At 40.9% G+C, this 21685-nt stretch overlaps 1 protein-coding gene across 1 annotated transcript in view; it reads right to left on the bottom strand.

The window, feature by feature from the left end:
* The window catches only part of Cblb (Cbl proto-oncogene B, E3 ubiquitin protein ligase), a gene marked incomplete at its 5' end in the record, with an annotated part of 211246 nt that overhangs the window by 8427 nt on the left and 181134 nt on the right, over nt 1-21685 (bottom strand). Inside the window, 5 exon segments of the mRNA XM_013515156.1 lie at nt 8486-8605; nt 14818-14958; nt 18117-18248; nt 18365-18462; nt 21526-21672. Of these exon segments, the coding sequence (XP_013370610.1) occupies nt 8486-8605; nt 14818-14958; nt 18117-18248; nt 18365-18462; nt 21526-21672 (638 nt within the window).

The following is a 21685-nucleotide window of genomic DNA, read 5'->3' on the forward strand; positions in this document are numbered from 1 at the left end:
AGAGAAGATCTTTACAGAATATTATCTTCCATCTGTCAAAAATTACAAGACAAAGAATTTTAGAATACATAAGGGAAGAAGCACCAAGACACACTTAAGAACATTATCACTAAATTAACAGCATATTTCTCAACAAAAACTTTACAGGCCAAGAGGGAATAGAGGATGTATTCCAAATTTGAAAAGAAAGTAACTGCTAATAAAGATTACTGTACTTAACGGGGCTATTCTTCGGAAGTGAATGAGAAATAAAGACCTTCTTGATAAGCAATGAATGACTGCATGGCCATCAGACAAGCCTCAGGGAGTTCTATGTCCAGAAATAAAAGACTAAGGATAACTAAGATCACGAAGGCATGTGAGTTTAAATCCCTGTAGCAAAGACAGGGTAGAATCAAACACTTTCTACACAGCAAGTCATCAAACCACAAAGTGAACGAGAGAGGAGGAAAAGGAAAAGAACAAGGAATATTCACATCACCTGCAAGAAAAGCAACAAAATGACAGGACTGAGTTCTTACCTATTAATAACAACCTGGGTGGAATTAAAAGATACAGACTGGCTGAGCGGATTAGGAAAATAAAAGACACCCAAGGAGGTGCAGCCTAAAAGGCCTTTTAGTAATTACGGCATACAGACTGAACGGAAGAGATGGAAAATTATACGCCCAGTACATGAAAAACTGAAATGGAGCAGCTATACTTCTACCTGGCAAAATAGACCTTAGGAGAAGCACTCTAAGAAGGGCCAAGGTCACTGTCTCATGATCAAGCAGCATTTCAACAAGAAGATGTAACAATTCTAAGTCCGCTGAACCTAGTGTCAGTGCGCCTAACTGTGTAAAATGAGCACTATTACAATTTAAGGCAGGCAGGTTCAGTTCCAGCACAGTAACGGCGGAGAATTACAACATTCCACCTTCAACAAGCGGTGGGTCACCCCAGGCCCCACCTAAAAGAACGGCAACATCAAAACTAGACGACACCACAGAGCCATGATTGCACACCTTTCAGGGCATCTAATGACACCGAACAGCCAGCTGCAGCCTGCGTGCCATAGGCTCACCGCCACTGCTGCTGATCAAACGGCCGTGACAGACATTTAGAGAACAGTGTGCCCAACAGCTGAGGATACACATCCTTGCACAAAACAGAGGAAAACCAGAAGTCAGTAACAAAGTAAAATTTAGAAATCATGCAGCTGTATGGAGCCTAAACAATTCTGAATGAATAGTGGGTCATCAGGAAGTCAGAAAGAAATTTAAAAACTTCTCAAATGAAAACGGAAACCCAACATATGCGAACTGTGGGAGCAGCAAAAGCGGTACTAAGAATGAAGCACGCAGCAGTAAGAGGCTACATCGAAAAGGAGGATCCTGAATAAACAGTCTGTGGATGCAGCTTAAGTATTTAGTGTGGAGGGCCGCCAGGACGGCTCTCCTGGAAGGAAGAGCAATTGCTTCCACTTTGGCTAACCTGGCCCTGTTTCCCTGTACTGATGTGAGCAGAGCTGGCAAAGGTTTTCCTCTCCCCCTCAGCTGGCTCTCAGCAACGCAAATGAGTCTAGCCAAGGTGGATGCGTCCTCCTTAGAGCAATGACAGGCCAGTGATGCTCTGCCTGTGGCTCCCAAGCAGTACGCGTGAGCCAGGGCAAGAGACGCCACGCACGCGTCGGCTGAGGCTCAGCTTTGGGTGAGAAGCGGACATCTCAGGGCATGATGACTGCACATTAAAACTGAAGCACCGAGCCCACAACACTAGATACTGCCCCACTCCGCGGTATGCAGATCACTCTTTCTGCCTGTCTCTCTGCACGTCACAGGTGATTTCAGGCCGCCTACCTAGCCCAGCTCACAGCGCCCACCTACTCCCGCCTTCCTCAGTCACTCATCCCTGAGCTACTCCTCTCTTCACTAATTAATAAAACCCCGGTTCGGCCCTGGGCCAAGGCTTTTGTTTCGGTTTAGCCGTTGTTCTGCCTGGACTGAGGACCCTCTTCCTCCCCACCAGGGATATGCCTCAGTGTCTTTATTCTTGCCAGGGCTGCACTGGAAGTGGTAGACTAGACTTAACTTATTAGAATTCCAGTAACTTTTCCCTGGGATTACAAATATAAACTTCACCGGGCCGCAAAGGTCCAGGAAGGGCTTCCTATGCTTAGGGCAAACCAAACCCACGTTTCCTAGAAGGAAGGTACAAAGATCAGAGCAGAATAAGCAATACAGAGACTAAGCAAGAACCTAAGAGACCAATAAAACAGAGTTGGTTGACCAACCATTAGCTACATGAATGAGAAATGAGAGAAGATCCAAATGAATAAAATTTAATTAAATGCCATGCCCCCCTCAAAAAAGCCCAGGACCAGACTCCTTCACTGTTGAAATTTATGAAAACTTTTAAAGAAGAACTAAAACCAGATCTCAAAGTATTGCAAAGCAGTAAAAAGGCAGGCAGCCTTCCAAACACATTCTATGAACAGTCAGCTAAAGCCAGACTGTTGCTGAAATCAGACAAGGACACAAGAGCTACAGACTGTTCTGCGTGATGTTTCAGCCTCGCCACAGGTCTGAAAGCAATGGGGCCACCTACCATGGACTGAGACCTCTAACCGTGAGCCTAATATTCTTTCCTCTGTTCAGCAGTTTATGTCAGGTATTTTGTTCATGATGGCAAGTTGGCTCATACAGAGACACTTTCACCTCTGTGGCACTTCATTATTTTTACCACAAAAAGCCCTCATTTCTTCCTTCATTATCTGAACTTTGGGCTTTTCCTCTCGTAGTTTGAAAGATATGTCTAGTAAGAAATATTGTTTTACTGATGAACACATTTCCCACTTTTTTACTTGTTTTATTGCTTGTTCAGTAAGTATCAAACTAGTTTCTATATTTCCAAACAAAAGCAAAGACATTTAATGGATTTTATATTCCGTATAAAGTTAGGGTTTCCATTAGATTTTAAAGCACTAAAAAAGTACTTAATAGCATATAAAAATGATGATCTACCATACAATCACATAAAATGGCATTTAAAAAAATTAATGATGTGATGATATTTGTGATACTATGTTAAATGTGACTGAGATGGAACTGACAGTGATTATGATCTTAACTATGTAAAAAATAAGCACAGACAAAAGCTTGGAAGCAGTTCAAAATGGAAACAATGTTCCTTGCTGAGGAGAGGGTTGTAAGTGACTTCTTTTGGTTATTTTTTTCTGTAATTCCATTTTTCTTTCTAATGTACATGCATTACTTTTGCAATTCACAAAGCACCAGGATGAGCTGGACACAGTGACATGACCCTGTAATCCCAGAAAGATTACAAGTTCAAGTCCTCCCAGGGCAACTGAGTGAGTCTCTGTCTCAAAATAACAAAAACAGGGCTGGGATGTAGCTCGGTGAAAAGGCCCCAATTTCAATCAGTGCCCTGCACCATAGACAAAAAGGAATCAGAACAATAGTCTGCTTAGGTCCCCTCCAGCAGTTAGATTTGACCCATTCAAGAGATGACGCAGGGCCACGGAATAAGCACAGAAGCCGGGCTGAAAAATCCCCAGGCGCCTTTCCCAGTCCTCACACCCCCCACTCCTGCTCCCCACGGCGCTCACTTCCCTTCGCTTTCCTCGTCAAGGGTCTGCGCTCGAGTTCAGCAACAGCATCATACACGTGTGATGTTTTCTGATTTAACCTTACTCTGGCTGCTGATGGGACAACAACACAAGCTTTATTAATAAGTGAAACAGATGTGTGCAGAGCTTATTACAAAAGACAGAACTGATTTGCATCTTATTAGACTGATGCTTACTGAATGCGACGTGGGAGAGGTTACAAACCTTCACTGCCTTAGTCTCTTCTATGAATTAAGATTAATAATATCTATTTGAGTGTTCATGAGAAATAAAATGTAGTCCATATTAAAATTATATAGAAAATATATTTATATATTTTAACCATATATTCTTATAAAATATTCAATATATAGATATGTAGTTATAAATACATATTTTTACAATGTAACAAATGTACTTGTTAGTATATAACTATATATATATTAGATATTAAATGGTTTAAATATCTTTTATGTATCTATGTATATCAAATATGTAGCAGGTCATCTGGCCATAGCAAATGCCTAAAAAAATTTCAAAATTTTATTATATAAAATAATATTGTACAGGGCTTCAATAGTTCAATAGTACAGTACATACCTAGCATGTATAAGCCCCTGGCTTTAGTCCCCAGCACCGAAAAAAATACACTAAAGCAATCACAAAAGTGTTAATATTACAGATGTTATATGAGACATAATCTCTAGTTATTGAGTGAGTGAGTGGTAATTCTTGGGATAGACTTCAAAACTCCTAGGCTACTAATTTCCTCACATGACAACTGATGATCAGAAGAGTGTGAACTTAACTGATGAAGAGATAAATGAAATCTCAGACACATTACAGCACCGTCACTCTACTATTCTACTATAAACTGGTCTGAAAACCCACTCAGCCATAAGATCGAATTACTACTACCCTTGATACATGCCCTATTTATAATATAAAAGGGCAGGATTTAATAGTATTCATTCAATTACAAATAAAGGAAACAAAACAAAACAAATACATGAGAAACTTTATATACTCTGTATTTTGAATACTTCCAGAAAAGGGTTATGAAAGAGCTATATTAGTATTAGATTTGGAAAGAAAAAGTCTCCTAAGTCTGTGCCTTTAAATCTCAAGTGTAACTAAAACGTACTATGTGTAGTTGAACTGTGGTAAAATTCAACAACCCTACAATTTCCTATCATGAAAAAAAACAAAACAAATGTCTTAAAAATAAATAATTTACTTTAAAATATCTCAGCACTCATGACTACACTATATAATTGTCATCTTTGTATGAAGTGAAGACATGATTTCTAACAGAGATCTTCACAAATATAACTATAAAAAATTGGTCAGAATATAAAATATTTCAACATTCTATCAGTTTTCCTCTAAGCTAGTAGAAGAAAACTAGTGTTAGAATTAACTCTTTTTTCCTAAAGTGATCATTATTTTCCTGGCATATCTGGCAATAAGATCTCTTCCTGATTACTGACTCATGTAAAACAAGTTACGGAAAATCTGAGCATTGTTTTCTAGTATGAACTTGAACGTCCCTCTAAATACTACTAAAATCTTCTCTAAAGTTAATGCTGCACTTTACAACAAGCATTACATTTTAAAAAAGAATTTAAACTGTAGCATAATGTATAAGAGAGAAGCAAACGAAAAATGTGTCAACATACATAGCTATTACAGACATGAATTAATGTCAATGATACATCATGTAAAGAAACAAGTAGATTATGAAATATTTTCTTTGGGAGGAACAAAATATTTGAGGGCTTACTGTGTATGTCGACATGCAAGTATATAGGCACGTTCTTTTGGGATAGGATGATGAAGATTTTTTAAAAAGTCAATGAAACTATATTTCTGAATTCTTTAAAATAAAATACTTTTTCTCAGACAGCTTGTCATAAAGTTAGCTATGAAAGTCAAAAGAAAATGACTTTAAAAGGTGTTGCAGCAATCTTATCAGAAAACTTATCAGGTAATTTTTAAATTTTTTTTATTTTAAAGAGAGTAGTACAGGAGAAAAAAACAAAAAAAAAAAAATAGAACAGTAGCAGCATACCAATATCACGAACATAAACAAATCAAAGCAAAAACATTCAAAGTGATCCAGGGTCTCAAGACAAATTAATACAAATCAACAATGGTTGTTACATTGCATATCACTATCCTCAGCTACATTGCTCAGATTATCAGATGTAAGAATAAAAGATTGCTCAAACCATTATAGGGAATAAGAAAATAATTCTTCAGTAAAACATTAGAGAGATGACAGAGTTTCACTAGACAAGATGGTAGGAGTTCACATTGTAGTTCTTCAAATCAGTTGCTCAGACCACCAGACACAAGCGTGCAAAGTTGATCAGAACATAAAAAATTGTGAGCATTAACTGTTCATTTCAACACACCATCAGACAACAGCAATACAGTCATCGCAGCTGTTCATATATATTTATGTTTTGCGTTCCTTCTTTCCCTCATCCTAGTCGTCCTTCCTTTGAGCAATTTCTTTCCTTCCTATCATCTATGTACGTTTTGAGTTTTACCTAGTCTTTCAGGTTCCTACACCAAGGAGACAATACGATGTTTATACATGCAGGTCCGATTTACTTCACTCATAAGTATGGTCTCTAGTTGCATCCATTTACCTATAAAAGTCTCCAGTTTTTCCATCTTTATGGCTGGTAGTGCTCCATTCTATATATGTTAAAAAAAATCTTTTTTATCGATTCCTCAGTGGATGGGCATCTGGGTTGTTTCCAAGATTTAGCTAGAACAAATTGTGCTGCTATAAACATGGGTGCACATATATTGCTGTGGTATGATGTCTTTAATTCTTCTGGGAAAATACCCAGAAGGGGAAGAGCTGGGTTAAATGGGACTTCTAATCCTAGTTTTGTGAGGACTCTCCAAATTGATTTCCACAGTGGTTTCACCAATTTACACTCCCACCAGCAGTCGAGTAGGGTTATCAGGCAATTTTTTAAAGGCTTTAATAAAAGCAGCTTAGTTACTGCACAATAAGGGTTATGAGAATCCCGAAGGCACCAAGCTCTGAGTAGAAAGAACCCAGAAGGCCAGACCAGCCTCTCCACTGGTGTGAAACAAGCTAGTGGACAGCGAGGAAGCCCTCAGAGTTGGACCTGAACAAACATAAGTTGGAGACACAGTATCATATTTTCCGTGGTTTTACTATTATGGCTTATATCTGGATGTCCACCAAAGGCCTCCTGGCTTAGAGGTGGGGGTTTGGGAGGATACAGGGTCACGGGGGTGTGACACTGGACAGCTAGTCCCATGAGTGGGTGATGGACTTACTGAAGAGAGAAGACCCACCTTGGGTATGGGTGGCACCAACCAATAGGCTTGCAGCCTAGGTGGAATGAAAGGGGAAAGCAGGAGGAAGTCTTGCTGCTGCCTGCTCTCCTGCCACGGGCTGTTTCTCCTCCGCCATGCCGCTGTGCCTTGGAGCGAGCCGACCAGGGGCTGAAACCTCTATAAACTTTGAGCCAAAGCAAACCTCTTCTACTTTGTCCCCACAATGAGAAAGTAACTAAGATAACTGTTCGTGAACAATTTAGGGAGTAGGTTGAACACTTCAGCTGATGTTACAGCTTTTCTAAACTGTCAGAGTAATAATCAGTACTGTTTTATCACTTAGGTAAAGAGTAATTTAGGCTTTTTTGGTAAATAGCTAGTTGGGGATGTTTCAGCAGGGTTTGTTACAGCTCTTTCTGAAATTTCTAGCGAAGAGCTACCTGACCTTCACACAACCTGAAATCAACACGTGACTGACGCTCCTGTGGGCTCTGCAACACGCACATATTATACACGGGGCGAACAATGAAGAAGCTGTGAAAACAGCGTTTTGGCTGCAAGTCCTCCCACAACTTGAATATGTTTCTTTTAATCGAGAGTTGGTGGTTCTAAACATGTTTTAAATCGGTCATGTTACTTTTCTCAAAGTTATATTTTAATACTGTTTCTTAAAGAAGTTGTTTCCTTATGTGGTACGGAGGCTGTCAGATATTTTCTTTCCTTGGTTTCAAGTTTTGTCTTGTTATACCATTGACTAGAACTATAAGTTGCCCAAAGACATATCCGAAACCTCTGTGGTACTCCAAGTAAAGTGATAAAAGAACACGGAACAAAATTAGAAAAGATTAACAATGCTTTCTGTGCTTTCCTGAAATGTAAAATTGGTAGAATTATAGCAGGAATTCTGCATTTCCCACGCACAGCATCAAGGAAGAGTGCTCCTGTTGGCACCTCTCAAAGAAGCTCATCATGTGTCCTGATTCACAAGTTACAAAGTTGTTCACTATTACTCTTCTGGAAGCAGAACAGCAGCATTTCATTATGAATGCCCGAGTCTGACCTGCGCTTACTGCAGTGGGATATTCTACTCGACGGCTGACATAGGAGCACTGCGCAGCAGCCCCAGGCAAGCCACGTGAATTAATAGCTTGTTTAACGCTAGCTGTGTGCTGGTATCACTCTCAAGATGTTTCTGTCTTACTGCGAAAGTAAGGGAACACAACACTTCAGTGTCAAGAGATTTTCCCATTTCCCCAGTGTGTTAAGGCAAAATAAGGCAGATACATACATCTTGAGTGAATGGATATGGCTGTACTGACTGATCAAAGATAATACTAAGCCTGCTTTTCTCTTTTCCCTGAAGTACTTTTGTGGGCATTTCTTTCATAGAAACTTCACAAGCAAAATGCAAAGGTGATAAAATAAATACTGACTTAGGCATGCAGTAGTCTTTAAATTATACAGGAAAAAAAAAAGAACAGGTACACTGAACAGCAAAGAGCACTCTCCAGACAGGAGGTGTCAGCAGTACTATCACAGCCCGCTCACCTGATGAAGAAGGAAGCTGGTCGTAATCCTGGGATGTTCTGCTGGGTTTGACACTTTCTCCTGGTAATCTTCTGGCAGGAGGCAAAGGAACTTGGCCACTTGCTGGGTCAAAAAAGGGATCTTAAAATGAAAGATAATTTTGAAATTAAAGAGATTATCTCTGTTGATTGGCTGAAGAAAAGAATTCTAGGATTCATTTATAAGATTAGAGCTTTCAAAAAGAAATTAGAAAACCAATCTTACGACTCACACAAGCCGCTTTCTACTCTGCATGCGTATTTTCAAACTAATTCACTTGCTCCACTGTACTCTGCCCATTTACTTCTGGGTAAGCTTGTACTTGTAACATTTTTAAAATTCATACTTGTTAGATTTCTTATTTAGTCATAAAACTGCTGGGATAAAGATAGTTTCTATCCCAATCTACCCTCTGCTATGAATGGAAGCTCTCTGAAAAAAAAAGTAAAATAGTGGGTTGGAATCTTTCCTTTTAGGGTATTAAATCGTTTAATCTCTCTAAGCAGTAGACAGACAAAAATCTGCAAGACCAACCTGAAACTTGGGATTTGTGGGTATCAAGTGAATTTATACATCTAAAAATCTTCTGCACCTATAAAGTGCTTATAGCAATGTTAATACGCTGGATAGCCTATGCTAAGAATTATGATTGTTTGCTAGTTCAATGAAGAGTAAAGTCATTTGCTAAAAACTGTGCCCTCACTAACATTAAGGTTTTATTGTACATTAAAATATTATTTTTATCACCTTGGCAATCAGGAATAGGGCGTCTGCAATTGTGAAAAATATGAATTACAGATAAACTAAACTTATTTTACTATTAGTCATGTTTACTGACTGGCACTAGAGAGAGAAAAAGACGTTTTCAGTGTAGCTGCACTAAATCGTCAGGACTATAAACGCAAGTGGTTTAAAATGAGTAGAATGTGGGATTAAACCCCTGGAGCCGAGTCCTTCCTGAGGAGGTGAGTGTGATCTCTGAGATCAGGGATTCGCCAGTACGTCCTCTGGCCGCCACCTCCTCCGCATTCCTCTCTCCGCGGCTTCAGCTCCTGGCAGGCTTCCGGAGGTGCCACAGCTTCCAGCGGGGGACGTGCTTCCCGCCGTGTAAATCCTACGTCCTACTCAAACACAGCACCCGTCACCCCACTCGGCAAACGGCTTCCACTTAATAAACGTTTTCTTAAAACTACTGAAAATAAATGCACACATTCCCATTTTTCTCAAAGCAGTGAAAGTTGAACTGCTAACAAAACCAATTACAAATATTAAAAATAGCTGTTATTTTATTGTTTAACTTTTGAGTCTGACACCGAGTCTGAGAATTTAGGGAGAAAATGAAATGTTTAAAATTGCCCAATATATACTAATTTTTATGCAGCTAATGTAAGGCAAGATGAAAACCATTAGTTATTATTATTTTACTCACTTTGGACTGCAGGAGTCATCACCAGCTTTGCTGGGGACTTTGAGGACAAGGTGACTTAACTTGCTCTCACTAATTTCAGCATTAAAGTAACTCAAGCTTTGAGCTAGGGTTGGGGTCATGCTGAGTGCATAAGCTGTCCAGGCTGAACTTGAACTTGTGATCGTCCTGTCTCTGTCTCCTAGAGTGCTGAGATTACAGGCATGTGCCACTGGGTTGTGGCCTGAGCTTTCAACATGGGAAGATTTGATGGACCAGCCACGTGAATTTTGCTGAAATATTTTAGGAGGGAATCAGATAAGTCAAATTCTATGCAACAAATGCTGACCTTTGATTTCTCAGAAGACTCAACTATGTAGTTACTGCATAAATTTTGAAATATTCCAAAGCTTTAAATAGTCTCCATTAAGTTTTTACCTTAATGGAGAATTAGACATAGATGTCTACTTCTAATTCTCCAATAAGGCTAAAAAGTAAATTCTGGATATACTTCAGTGCTGTAAGTAGACAAACTACAACCATACTATGCTTCTCCACTGAGCTCCTTCCCTTAGAAAGGCACTAGGTACACTGAAACTATTACTATAAATGGCAACAATGACTAAGACTCCGTTCTAAACCACTAGCAGTTTTAAAGTGGGAAAAATTTGTGTTCCGAAGGAAAAACATACAACGCAACTGCTACGTGGAGTATTAGGACTAACTGTCTTCCAATAAGGGAAATCTGAGAAGCAATAAAGCTTTTCTAAATTAAATTCCTCTAGAATTAACGTTTAACATCGAGTTTAGGATTAAAATATATAGATTAAAAACACTGTGGCCTGAAGCACTTCTAAGCTTTTACTCATGTGCAAAAGAAGAGACAAAACTGAACAGTTAAAACAATGGCCCATTATTTTGTGGCTATTTATGATTTGGAAGATTTTCAAAGAGTACACCAGTGCAGGATATAACTGCCGCAAGGGGGTTGAAAAGCCACTTAGGAAACAAAGTTTTGTTTCGCTGTTTTTACCCTTTAACTCATGTTCATGAAATCGCCAATAGCAATGACGTAGCCCTGGACCGCAATCCGTTAGTGCTTCAGACCTTACTACCCAAGGTACGACGATTTTTTTTTAAAGACAGCGCAGCTATGCAGTTCAGATAGCCCAGGTCAGCTCTGAATTTGTGGCAATCCTCCTGCCTCTCGAGTTATTTCTACCTTCTGAGATGATATGAAAGAAATGTAACCTGTCTTTCACAGATACATATTAGAATTTTCTGCAGTTCTACTATCTTTGGGCTCAACATCCTGAGTTACTTGAATGCACTGTAGTTCTCCCAGTGTGCGTATGAACTTCCTTTGCCGTTCCAGTTGTACACCTTCGGGAACATCCTAGCCCAGCATATCTAAAATAGAAGCACCATCCGAACGGCCAGCGGGCTTGTGAAAACACACACTGCTGGGTGTTATGCCCTGAGTGTCATTTAAGGCCCTGAACTTGCGTATCAAACAAGATCCTTCCCAGTAGCAGACGCGGGGTGTGTGGAGACTGCAGCTGCGAATCCCCGCTGCGCCCGCCCTTTACCCTTCGCACCCAGCGGCCGCAGGCGGGCACAGCGCTGCAGCCTGACTCCGCTGATTTCGGTTCTGTGGGTGCCACGCCCAGCGGCAGGGGCTCCCTCTGGCCACGCCCACCATGCATCGGAAAGGCTGTCGTCAACAACACCCTCTGAATCTTCTCAGTAACTGTCCCTAACGACCTGGCTTCTCTTTGTATTTTACGTACATCACTGCATTTCTCGGTTCCCCTGGAAAAACCTTCATTTGCCTTCAGTAAAGTCCCTTTTGCCAGCTGATGGGAGATGAAGTGTGACCGTAAGACCGGATAAGGACTGCCACGGAGGGTCTCAGTTCAGAGGAGGACCACGACAGAGGCGGCGCGAGGGCCGCCACACGTGCCGACCAACCTCTGTCCACCTCAGAGACACCCAGGGAGAGGAGAAGCTCGCCAAGACGCCGGCCCTGGCTTTGTTCCTCAAGCGCAAGACCTGGCACGAAATGGCAGCTGGGTTCCTACTTCAACCCACCGCACAAAGGAATGCTGTTTTGTATTACAGAACAAAATATACAAATGACAGAAAAGCATGAAGCTTGGGTTGAGAACTCCAGGTTTTAAGATACGATCATCACGTCCAGCGGCAAGGGCTCGTGCACCGACCCGGGCACTGCTCCGCCCCACACAGGAACTCTCGTGGGAAAGCCTGACACGCAAAGCCGACGAGAGACGGACCGCGTCCACGGCCCTGCGGGAGTCAGGGGGCTGCTCCGCAGAAACACCCCTGCCGCCTGAAAGCTGCAACCACAAAGGTCAGGGCGGGTGTGACTAGGAATTTAACACTGTCATGAGAAAATCCAACCACTTTTTAAAAGACAGCTATCCTTTGTCTTTGGGAATAACTATTTCCTCGAGGAAGCCAAATCCCAGTAATATGAAGGAAACACTTACACTACAGTAAGATTTCACAGACCACACGGCAGTGCGAAGTAGCAGCGGAACGCTCGGGGTTCTAGTTCAGCATCACACTGTTTACCTTTCGAGATTCTAAACCTACTGAGCTGACCCTAGCAGCAACAAGGCATTCTCTCATGCAGTTTAATCTTTAAGTTAAAGAACAGCTGTCAGAAAGCTATACTTCTTTGGATAGTATATTAATTTTTTGCAAAGTTATACTCAAATGCTTATTTCTGAGCTAAAGGAAATCTTTATGTTCCATGACAGTATTGTATAAAGTAACTATTAGTGTATGACTTTAAATTAAAGACAAAGTAATTGCTAAAATGAAGGTCACACAGCATCTGGTGCTGGACTAGAAATTTGTCTTGTGAATGGCATGAGAGATTGGAAAGGAAAAAGGTTTCCCTATTTTTCTTCGAAGTGTGAATAGCAAGGAACCATCAACGTTCTTGGGAATGGAATGACAATACTCCCACGTAGAAAGTGGGGCTGCGAGCCAGTGACCCGCTCACACGGCCAGCCTCATGGCCTCAAGTCAGCCTGACTTGTTGAGCTCCTTGGCAACCAAGCAAAAGTGAAAGAAGCAAAGGTACAGATGAAATGAAGTGACTTCCATAACTCCCATTTATCTACAACAGCACGGGGAGATTTCATTTTGAAGTACTCTTTTTTTAGCAATTAATCTTGAGAGGTGATTTATGAAGATTTTATGTAAGTCAATGAGCAATATAATTATGATAAAGATTTAAAACATTTTGTAATTCTTTTTTAAAAAGCAGGCAAAAGTGGGTATCTGCATAAAATGTTCTCTGCTAGCTCACTGAAAGACTGACTTCATGTTAAAAGAAACTTCACTGAGGTTTCATCTACTGGGACAATGTCACATCTATAAAAGGTGCTAAGGGGCCGGGGATATTGCTCAGCAGCCTAAGCGTTTGCCTGGAAAGTCTGAGGTCATGAGTTCGATTCCCAGTACCAAAAAAAGAAAAAAAAAAAAGTGCTAAGGACATCGTAGGAATCTAGCCAGAAACTACTGAAAACTTAGCATCAGAAAAGCTTCAGTAACTCAGAATTACTTTATTCATTTAAAAAAATCGAAGTCCACATGTAAAAGCAAAAGTTTCAGTTAGTATAAGTGAAAACTCAGCAAAATGTATCAGCTTATGTGCAGCCACAGAGTAAGGCCCGGCTGCACTTTCTGCTTGGACCGGATGCAGTCAGGAGCCTCGCTCCTGGGTGGCATGCAGTGAACGCATAAGCTCTGTGTGGGCAGGCGGCATCAAATGGAGTACGTCAGACAGTGGCAGCCTCAACATGTACTGATGAAACTGGAGATTACTCACAAAAATAAACCACTTTGAGAAACAGAAGCTGTATATACAGTTGTACGGTCCTAACTTGCATCTCCTGAAATATCTTCAAACTTTCTAAATGAGCACACCAATGGAAAAAAAAACACTGTGAAAAGTGAATGCTAAGAGAGACTAACAGCCACTTCCGGAAAGCAGCAATGGTTACTACTCCCGAATTTGCACTGAGGTACACACATAGCCAAAAGAGAAACAGCGTTTTAAAAGACTTGTCATGACTGATGCTATACAGAAATACAAAGCACATTTTTTTAAACTTTACATTTTACCAAACCACATGTCGGAGGCAAGGCATTTCAGAGCACAGGTCACAGCGTCACTAGCAGGACAGACAGGACATTCACTCTCAGCAGATCCCACGCAACTGACTGTATACATGCTCTAACTTTGTCCTGCTTACTGTGACTAACGCAAGCAGCTTACTAAGTGTCTTCAATTTTATTTGCACAACTCAATAAACTTAAGTGTTATTTACATAAAAATGTATTACTTAATACTTGAAGACCAATAATTCGAGGAGATACAGAAATCATTAAAAAATAGGAATAAAATGGAAATATTTCAGAGAAACTTTCTATTCTTGTTATAAAAATGTATTTCACCAGTATCTTTGTTTTGTGTAAAATTATGACAGTAAAGTGTATCTTGTAAAATTGTAAAACTATTACAAAAAGAATGAGAGTTGGTAAGGGCAGGAAAGGTCTAAATTCTATCTCTTGTACCTTTAGCTCAATCATTTAGCCACTCTAGTTTTTGAGGATGCCTTTGGTAAATTAAGGTATTATTAGAACTGGTTAATCTCTATTACCCTGTTTCTAAATCCTGTGATTCCCTATTGCTTTTGCAACCTTCTTAATATTTTTGGACCCTAAATCAATCAATTGACAAACGAACCCACCCAAATGCAAGCTTTTCTCCTAGGGTGGCGGAGGCTCGGGAATCACAAACCAGCATATGACAGTATGATTTCAGAAATACTTTTGCTGTAGGTGAGCAGATCTCTTTGGCTTTTTCCCCTACCTGAAGGAAGAAGGAAAAGGTCCTGTCCTGAGGATGGTCGGCTACTGGAGCCAGGGGGCTTCGAATGTTCTATGAGACTATGCCTTGCAGGAGGTGGGGGAGGAGGGAGGGACGGGGGGAGGGCGTCAAAAGCATCTTCACCTGCATGGAAAGAAAGGTCAATGTCAGCAGCAAAACAGCATCAGTGGAAACACTCAGTATCCAGCCAGAGCCGTGAGTGACTTTCTCTTGCTACTTATAAAGAATTTCACTGCCAGGGTTCTCCAGAAGTTCACTGACTTTGATAATGAGATCTAATTATTTTGCGGGCATGTTTGGAGAAAAACACATGTTCAAACACACCCTTTAAGTTGTGACCATCCCCCATGTCTGTATGAAAAGCAGCGCTGCAAGTTAAGGAACAGGTCATACCGCCGCTTGTTTGTAACCTCGGTATTATCAGTGCACTGCAGTACTGAACTAAAAATTATCATCAGTCCCACCACCAACCCAGAGCTCTCTGCGCGACGGAAAGGATTCGCAGCCTGTAACTAGAAAATAACGCCACACACATACAATTTCACGTCAAAGAACAGCTTAGATTATTAGCCCACAAAGTTTTTGCACTGAATTTTAATTCATTTCAACGAATGTTCCAAATATTACATTTATTGTCAAAATATACAAAAATGCTCCTGCAGCATAGGAATGTATTTTTTAAATTTAACTGTTACTTCTAAAGAAGAACTGTTAAATATAGATCTCTCTTTTGTGGTCTGAAAAGCTAATTACGTATATTGGATTATCTCTCAGTTTTAATAAGTATGGAGCATTTTACGGTGCTTTATTTTCTATTTTTTTGTTTTTGTTTTTGTTTTTCTCCGGTACCGGGATTTACTGTGCTTTTATGTCCCCTTGTAACACCTTCCTATTTTGGGCATAGTTTCCTTTAGCTTTGATTCTTTAAAAAAAAGCAAAGAATACTGAATATAGTTTCTCAAAACCTTAAATATTCAGTGAGTGAGACAAGGTACACATAACACCTACTTCTGGTAATAAAAATTTGTATGTATTTAAATTGAATTACTTAAGCATAAAGACAAATTAAAAAAATGGGTTCACCATTCATTGAACTTCCTTTGCAAAAACATGCAGAATATTTCCTTTAATCCTCAGAAATATTTTTCCAATTTAAATATTTGAAGATCTAGGAGAGCTTTGTTACCATTCCACCTCTAGCTGTCATTTTACCGTGTTCAAAATCTAGATATCAGGCCTTACACTAGGTAACTGACTGACACAAAGATCACAAGCATAAGGCTCTGGTTTAAGAAATTCAGATTCCCTTGAAGAGAAGCTGAAGAAAGTGTCCACACACAGGTATGACACAGGTGAAAGAAAGTGTTTGGTCCCCTAAGAGACACAGTCATTGGAAGAAACAGAAATGTAGAAGAGCGGCGTTCTGTGAATAGCTAACGAAGGGGGAACCTGGAATATTAGGGGCTCAAAGCGTGTATTATTCGTGAAGGTCGTCTAAGCTGAGTGACTATTACGAACAAAGTGTTAGATGGACAAGAAAGCTAGAGGAAGGACAGAGTAAAGCAATAAATTACAACATGCATCTGAATTATCCAAAAAGGTGGGTACCACACACAGCGAAATTTACATCAAAAAAGTTCAGGTCCAAGTCTCGCTTAACCGTACAGAAATGCACTTATCCTTTAGAAGGTGAAGGCATAGGAGTGCCTGGTAAAATTAAGGAAGTTTCTACTTAAAACTACTGACATTAACAGTGACACTGGAATCAGCCAACTTCAAGATGTAAGGGCTGATTAAAAAATATGATGCGTGTTTCAATAAAAATATTATTATAATAAAAGACACATTACATTGCCAGTGCTCTCCTGAAGATCCAGCCCTTCGCTTCAAACACACTTACTTCCTGGTTCTGGCCACTTTCTTTTTTTGTTTTTGGTACTGAGAATCGAACTCAGGACCTTGCGCTTGCCAGGCAGGCGCTGTGCTGCTGAGCTGTTGCTGAGCGCTGTGCCCCTGCTTCTTGCCACTGTCTGAAGAGGTTCCGGAAGTTGTTTTGTGAGTATCTTCACAAAGTGTGACTGAACCCAAAGGGAAGGCAAGCTTATGAAGACGCCGGTGCGTCCTCAGCCACATTACTCCCTGCATCTGGCACCGTGTGACTTCTGGCTCCTCCGCGAAACCAAAACCACCACGAAAGGTCAGCGTTTCGAATCGGGTTAGGACACCAAGGCAGCAGCGACAGCGCAACTACACTCACAAAAGGTGACTTCCAGAAGTGCTTCAGAAAGCAGCAGGAATGATGGGGTGAGGGTGTTGGAAAAGGAGGAGTATTGTGAAGGAACTGAATGCCAATGTGTATTTTACTGTAGTAAGTTTTAAAATTTATTGTTATTATTCTTTGACTTCTTTTGTTTGTTTGAGACAGGGTCTCACTGTACAGTTCAGACTGCCCCTGAACTCACTATGCAGCCCAGGTTGGCCTTGAACTTGTAACACTCCTGCTGCCTCAGCCTCCCAGAGCTGGGATCACAGCCATGCACCATGACATCCGGCTGAAAGTTTAAATTCTTATTTTTTACAGATACATACCTGACTGTCCCTTCACATGTATACATACTGTGTCTTTATAATGTGAAACAAAGTGAGTTTCTTTGGATGTACTGTATTTTTAATAATTAGAATAAATCAAAATTTATTTGCAGTTTTCTACAAATACGTGTATCATTTTCCACAATTTAATTAGCATGAGCGAGGCTTGGTCACTTTATGCTGAAATAAAGGTAAGTTCATCTTTAGTTATTACACGTTTTCTTCAAATCATCGTTTCAAAACTACGAGAACACGAGGGCAGCGGGGGGCCGTGCTCCTGTGCTCTGTACTATGTGAGCGAGAGCTCTCTACAACCCTGACTGACGGACAGCTTTTACACGGTCATTTTTTTAGTTTTAAAAGAATTATGTAATGAGAAGCTAACCAATCTATCTCGACGTACTGTTTTGTTCTGATTATAAAAGAATTTTATTGTAGAAAAATCAGTCATACACAGAAGTATAAAAAATACCGTAAAACCACCTATAATTTGAGGACTCGCAGAAACCACTTCCTATGTGAGCATTTTAATCGTCTAACGGCACGTGAACTTGGGAGTCACCGTCCGCCGGAGACCCCACCCTAAGGCCAGGCAGACTCAAAGCCAGGGACTGACCTCTGGGTTCTGATAATGCAGACATGGAGACAGGAGGTGGGGAGGAGGTATTTAAATGTTTTTAAAAGGTTTTAACCTAATGGAGGGATGAGAAGGTCATAGCCAGAGGGCGTCCTGTTGAGCGAAGAGCCAGGCTTTGGACTGTCCCGAGTCAGGGGCCGGGCAGCTGGTAATGGCACTGGATCAGAGGCTGAACCAAAAACATCTCCTAAAGGATGACACAAAACCTTATTGTATCGTTAGTACAGCAATGGCACAGAATTTTGTCTTTAAATCCTGACCATTACAACGTAGACCACGAAGGAGAGGACGTTCTCTACCTACCCTTTAAATATATGCCTAATTCAGGGAGGTGGGACTTCTTCATCTCGGAAGACGTACCATGCATTCCATTCAACATACAATGGCCATTATCACAGGACCTAAAACAGAAATCAGAGGCGCAACTGCGTCAGCACTTTACGGTCTCTTTTAAAGTCCCTCAGTTGAGGTAGGTAGAGCACGCCTAGCATCCCTGGACATACAGTAATGTTTGAAAATAAATATAGCCCCTTTTCTGGAAAAAGTACCACTGATAGTATCTGGGTGGTATTCCCTTTATTTTAAAAATCGGAAGGAAATATCTTGTAAAAGACAAATAGTTTTCCTCTCTCATTTTTAAAACTGAAACCAAAAATTACCAGGGCCACAAACATTGCTGATACCTTAGACACTTCTGGTGAACTAATACCTAGCCCAATTTTTCAAGTCAAAAAGAAGTAAGTGCCAAGGCAAAGAATATACAACGCTTGCAGTGACTTCCCTACTTGTTGATGGCTTTAATATTTTTATTTATGTAACTGAAGACTTTTAATAAAAAAATAAACTACATCCCATGAAAAGGCAAAACTATTCAGCTTTCAGTAATCCCGTTAAAATTCTGCCAGGACTGTTTGAAGACCCACAGCCTGCAATACACTGCCTACATTCGGCACGGGCCCGAGTCAACCCTGGCCCTCTGACGCTCTAGAGATACGCCTTGATCGAAGGCCTCGAGCACACAACAAACATTTAAGCCTCGGTGTTTGTAAAAAGCAATGGTATTTACTAAAGGACATATGCTGCTTTTGGCGCTGACACTCTGGAGCCACACCACGAACACAACGGGTAGGATCAGGGCATGGGAGACGGCAGGTGCAACGGAAGGTGCGGACGGACAGCGTACTTTGCCTGCGGCACGCAACACTGCAACAGTCGTGTGACGAAGAGCGAGAGAGAGTGAGGCTTACTTTACCCTTCTCTGAGCCACTCTGACTTCTGAGAGCAAAGTTAGAGGACATACATAACGGAGCAGACCGTGGATATGTGAACAGATACGGCAAGATTACTTCATCTGAAATTCATTTCCTGTCCCTCCGGTGACCACTTCTCTTTACGGGGCCAGACACGGTTCATTTAAAAATAGTTATCATGTACTGAATCTTCGTAATAACGATGGAGTTTTTCTTTCACTGCAACTGAACTGAAGTATTCATTTACCATTTCACTTTTTCCACATATTGACAATTTATTTCTCCCGATATTTCAAAGGGTGAAAAACACCCAGGGAAAGGAGCTGTGCGGGCTGAAGAGTGCTTTAGAGACGTAAGATGACACTATGTCCATCGACTGTCAAAAAGATTAGATAAAGAATTCATTCCAATTAAGTTCAGGGGTGATCAACATTTAATACTTCTCTATAACAGCTGCAAGATGGTAATGGTGGTTATAATTCAAATTTATTTTCAGGATTGAGGAGGCCTGCAACCAAAATCTCATCCACTATGAGGTGATAATTAAAATTTAACATTTTATAATTATACTTTGCACTTGTCCAGTAATAAAAACATAAAGACTCCCAAGGAGACCAAGGGCTTACCCTATTTCAGATTTTAAAAATTGCATTTGTAAGAGCCAAAGGGATGAACAGTTGTAACAATTTATATTTGGTGAGAAGAAGTAAGTTTTCCTCTAACAGATCAGCAGACCCTTGGTTATTCTGACACAACAAATCGCCTCCCAGTTGCTGGTCTTCTCAGTGATACTCGTCTATCAACACACGTCTTAACACCAGCAATTAGCAAGCAGTATGTTGGTTTTTGTTTTGAAAAAAAATAGTGCTGGACTGCAGTGTTTATCAATCCTGGTTCATAATTCTGCAGTGTGGATACTTCTAAGCAGCAACAGTTCTTAAGTCAGACCTCTGCTAAGAGCAAATATTTTCCTTTTCCGAGTATGTATTTCATTTTCTGCCTCAGTGAGGTACTTGCCAGGCACCAGAACATTGTTCAGCTGGGCACGGTGGTGCACACCCGAGCCTAGCTGTCCAGGAGGCTAAGGCAAGAGGGTCGTAAGCGGGAGCCAGGCTGGGCAACTTCAGTGAGACCTTGTCTCACAATAAAAATTTTAAAAAGGGCTATGAACTTGGATCAGTGATAGACTACTTGCCTAGCGTACTCAAGATCTTAGGTTTAATCCCTAGTATCAAACCAAACAAAAGCACACATTTAGTCTTTTCATCTGAAAAGAAGGAAACTCTCCACTCATGAAGTGTTTTTAGCCAGCTGATCTGACCCGGAAAAGAAATGGCCCGCAAAGTCAGAATAGCCCACACTCAGAAGATGCCGGGCGGGAGGCCACCGGCAGCCGCGGTGCCCTGCCCCCAACTCTGGGGAAACAAGAGCTCAGAAAGATGGTTCTGAAGCTGAGATCTGATCAGGAAGCGGCTCACGTATGTTAGTAAGATAAAGAATTATAGAAATATTAGTTTACTAATTCAGTTATACAGATGCAGAACCATGCTTTTATTTAATGACAAAGTATTTCAGTATACAAGCATCATTATTGATCACCCTTGTATACCTCAATGCGGCTGCCACTCCACAGAGCAAGCATATCGCCATCAGCCTGAGAACCACAAGCAACAGGGAGAAAGTATTCTACCTTACACGCTTATCTGACCAAGGAAGGTAAAGCAGAACTCGATCAAAAACCAGTTCAGAGAGAGAACTTGCTTTTTGTTTTAGTTTAAGAACAGAACAGAAGCAGGTGGCAGGTCAAGAAGGGAAATGAAAATAAACTGTCCTGGTCTTTATATCATGAAGAAAACTTCTAAGCAAGTTTGTAACACCAGTTTCTCCACACTCACTTTCTTCATGACGTGTGTGACTGGAAGGAACAGAATGCACTAAAATACCTTATTAAAAAGTACAACTCATGAGGATTGTACATAATATATAGCCACCTCTTTCTCAGAGTATAATTCGGAGCTTTTAGAAGACAACAACAAAATGTCCCATTGCACGTAGTTCCCTGTGAAAGCAATGCAGAGGACAGCACGGAGGAGGAGGAGCCTCTGCATCGAGAGTCAGGGCTGGCTAGCCGAAGAGCTGACTCAGCGGCACCCAAACAGACCCCACCAGAGATCATGCGTATGCAGGTGAGCATGGCGCCGCCCAGGTTCTTACCGAACAGGAGGGTTTACATTATGACAATGAGATGGCTGTGAATTCGGGGACACTGGATGGGATGAAGGAATCTTGTATTCATCGTCACCTTCCGCTACTGGGTCTCTTGTTTTCTCTGAAAGAGAATTTGCTAATGGACCAGTACACCTACCAAGGGAAA

This window comes from Chinchilla lanigera, unplaced genomic scaffold (genome assembly GCF_000276665.1).
Source record: "Chinchilla lanigera isolate Chin_1 unplaced genomic scaffold, ChiLan1.0 scaffold00026, whole genome shotgun sequence".
Classification (NCBI taxonomy): Eukaryota; Metazoa; Chordata; class Mammalia; order Rodentia; family Chinchillidae; genus Chinchilla; species Chinchilla lanigera.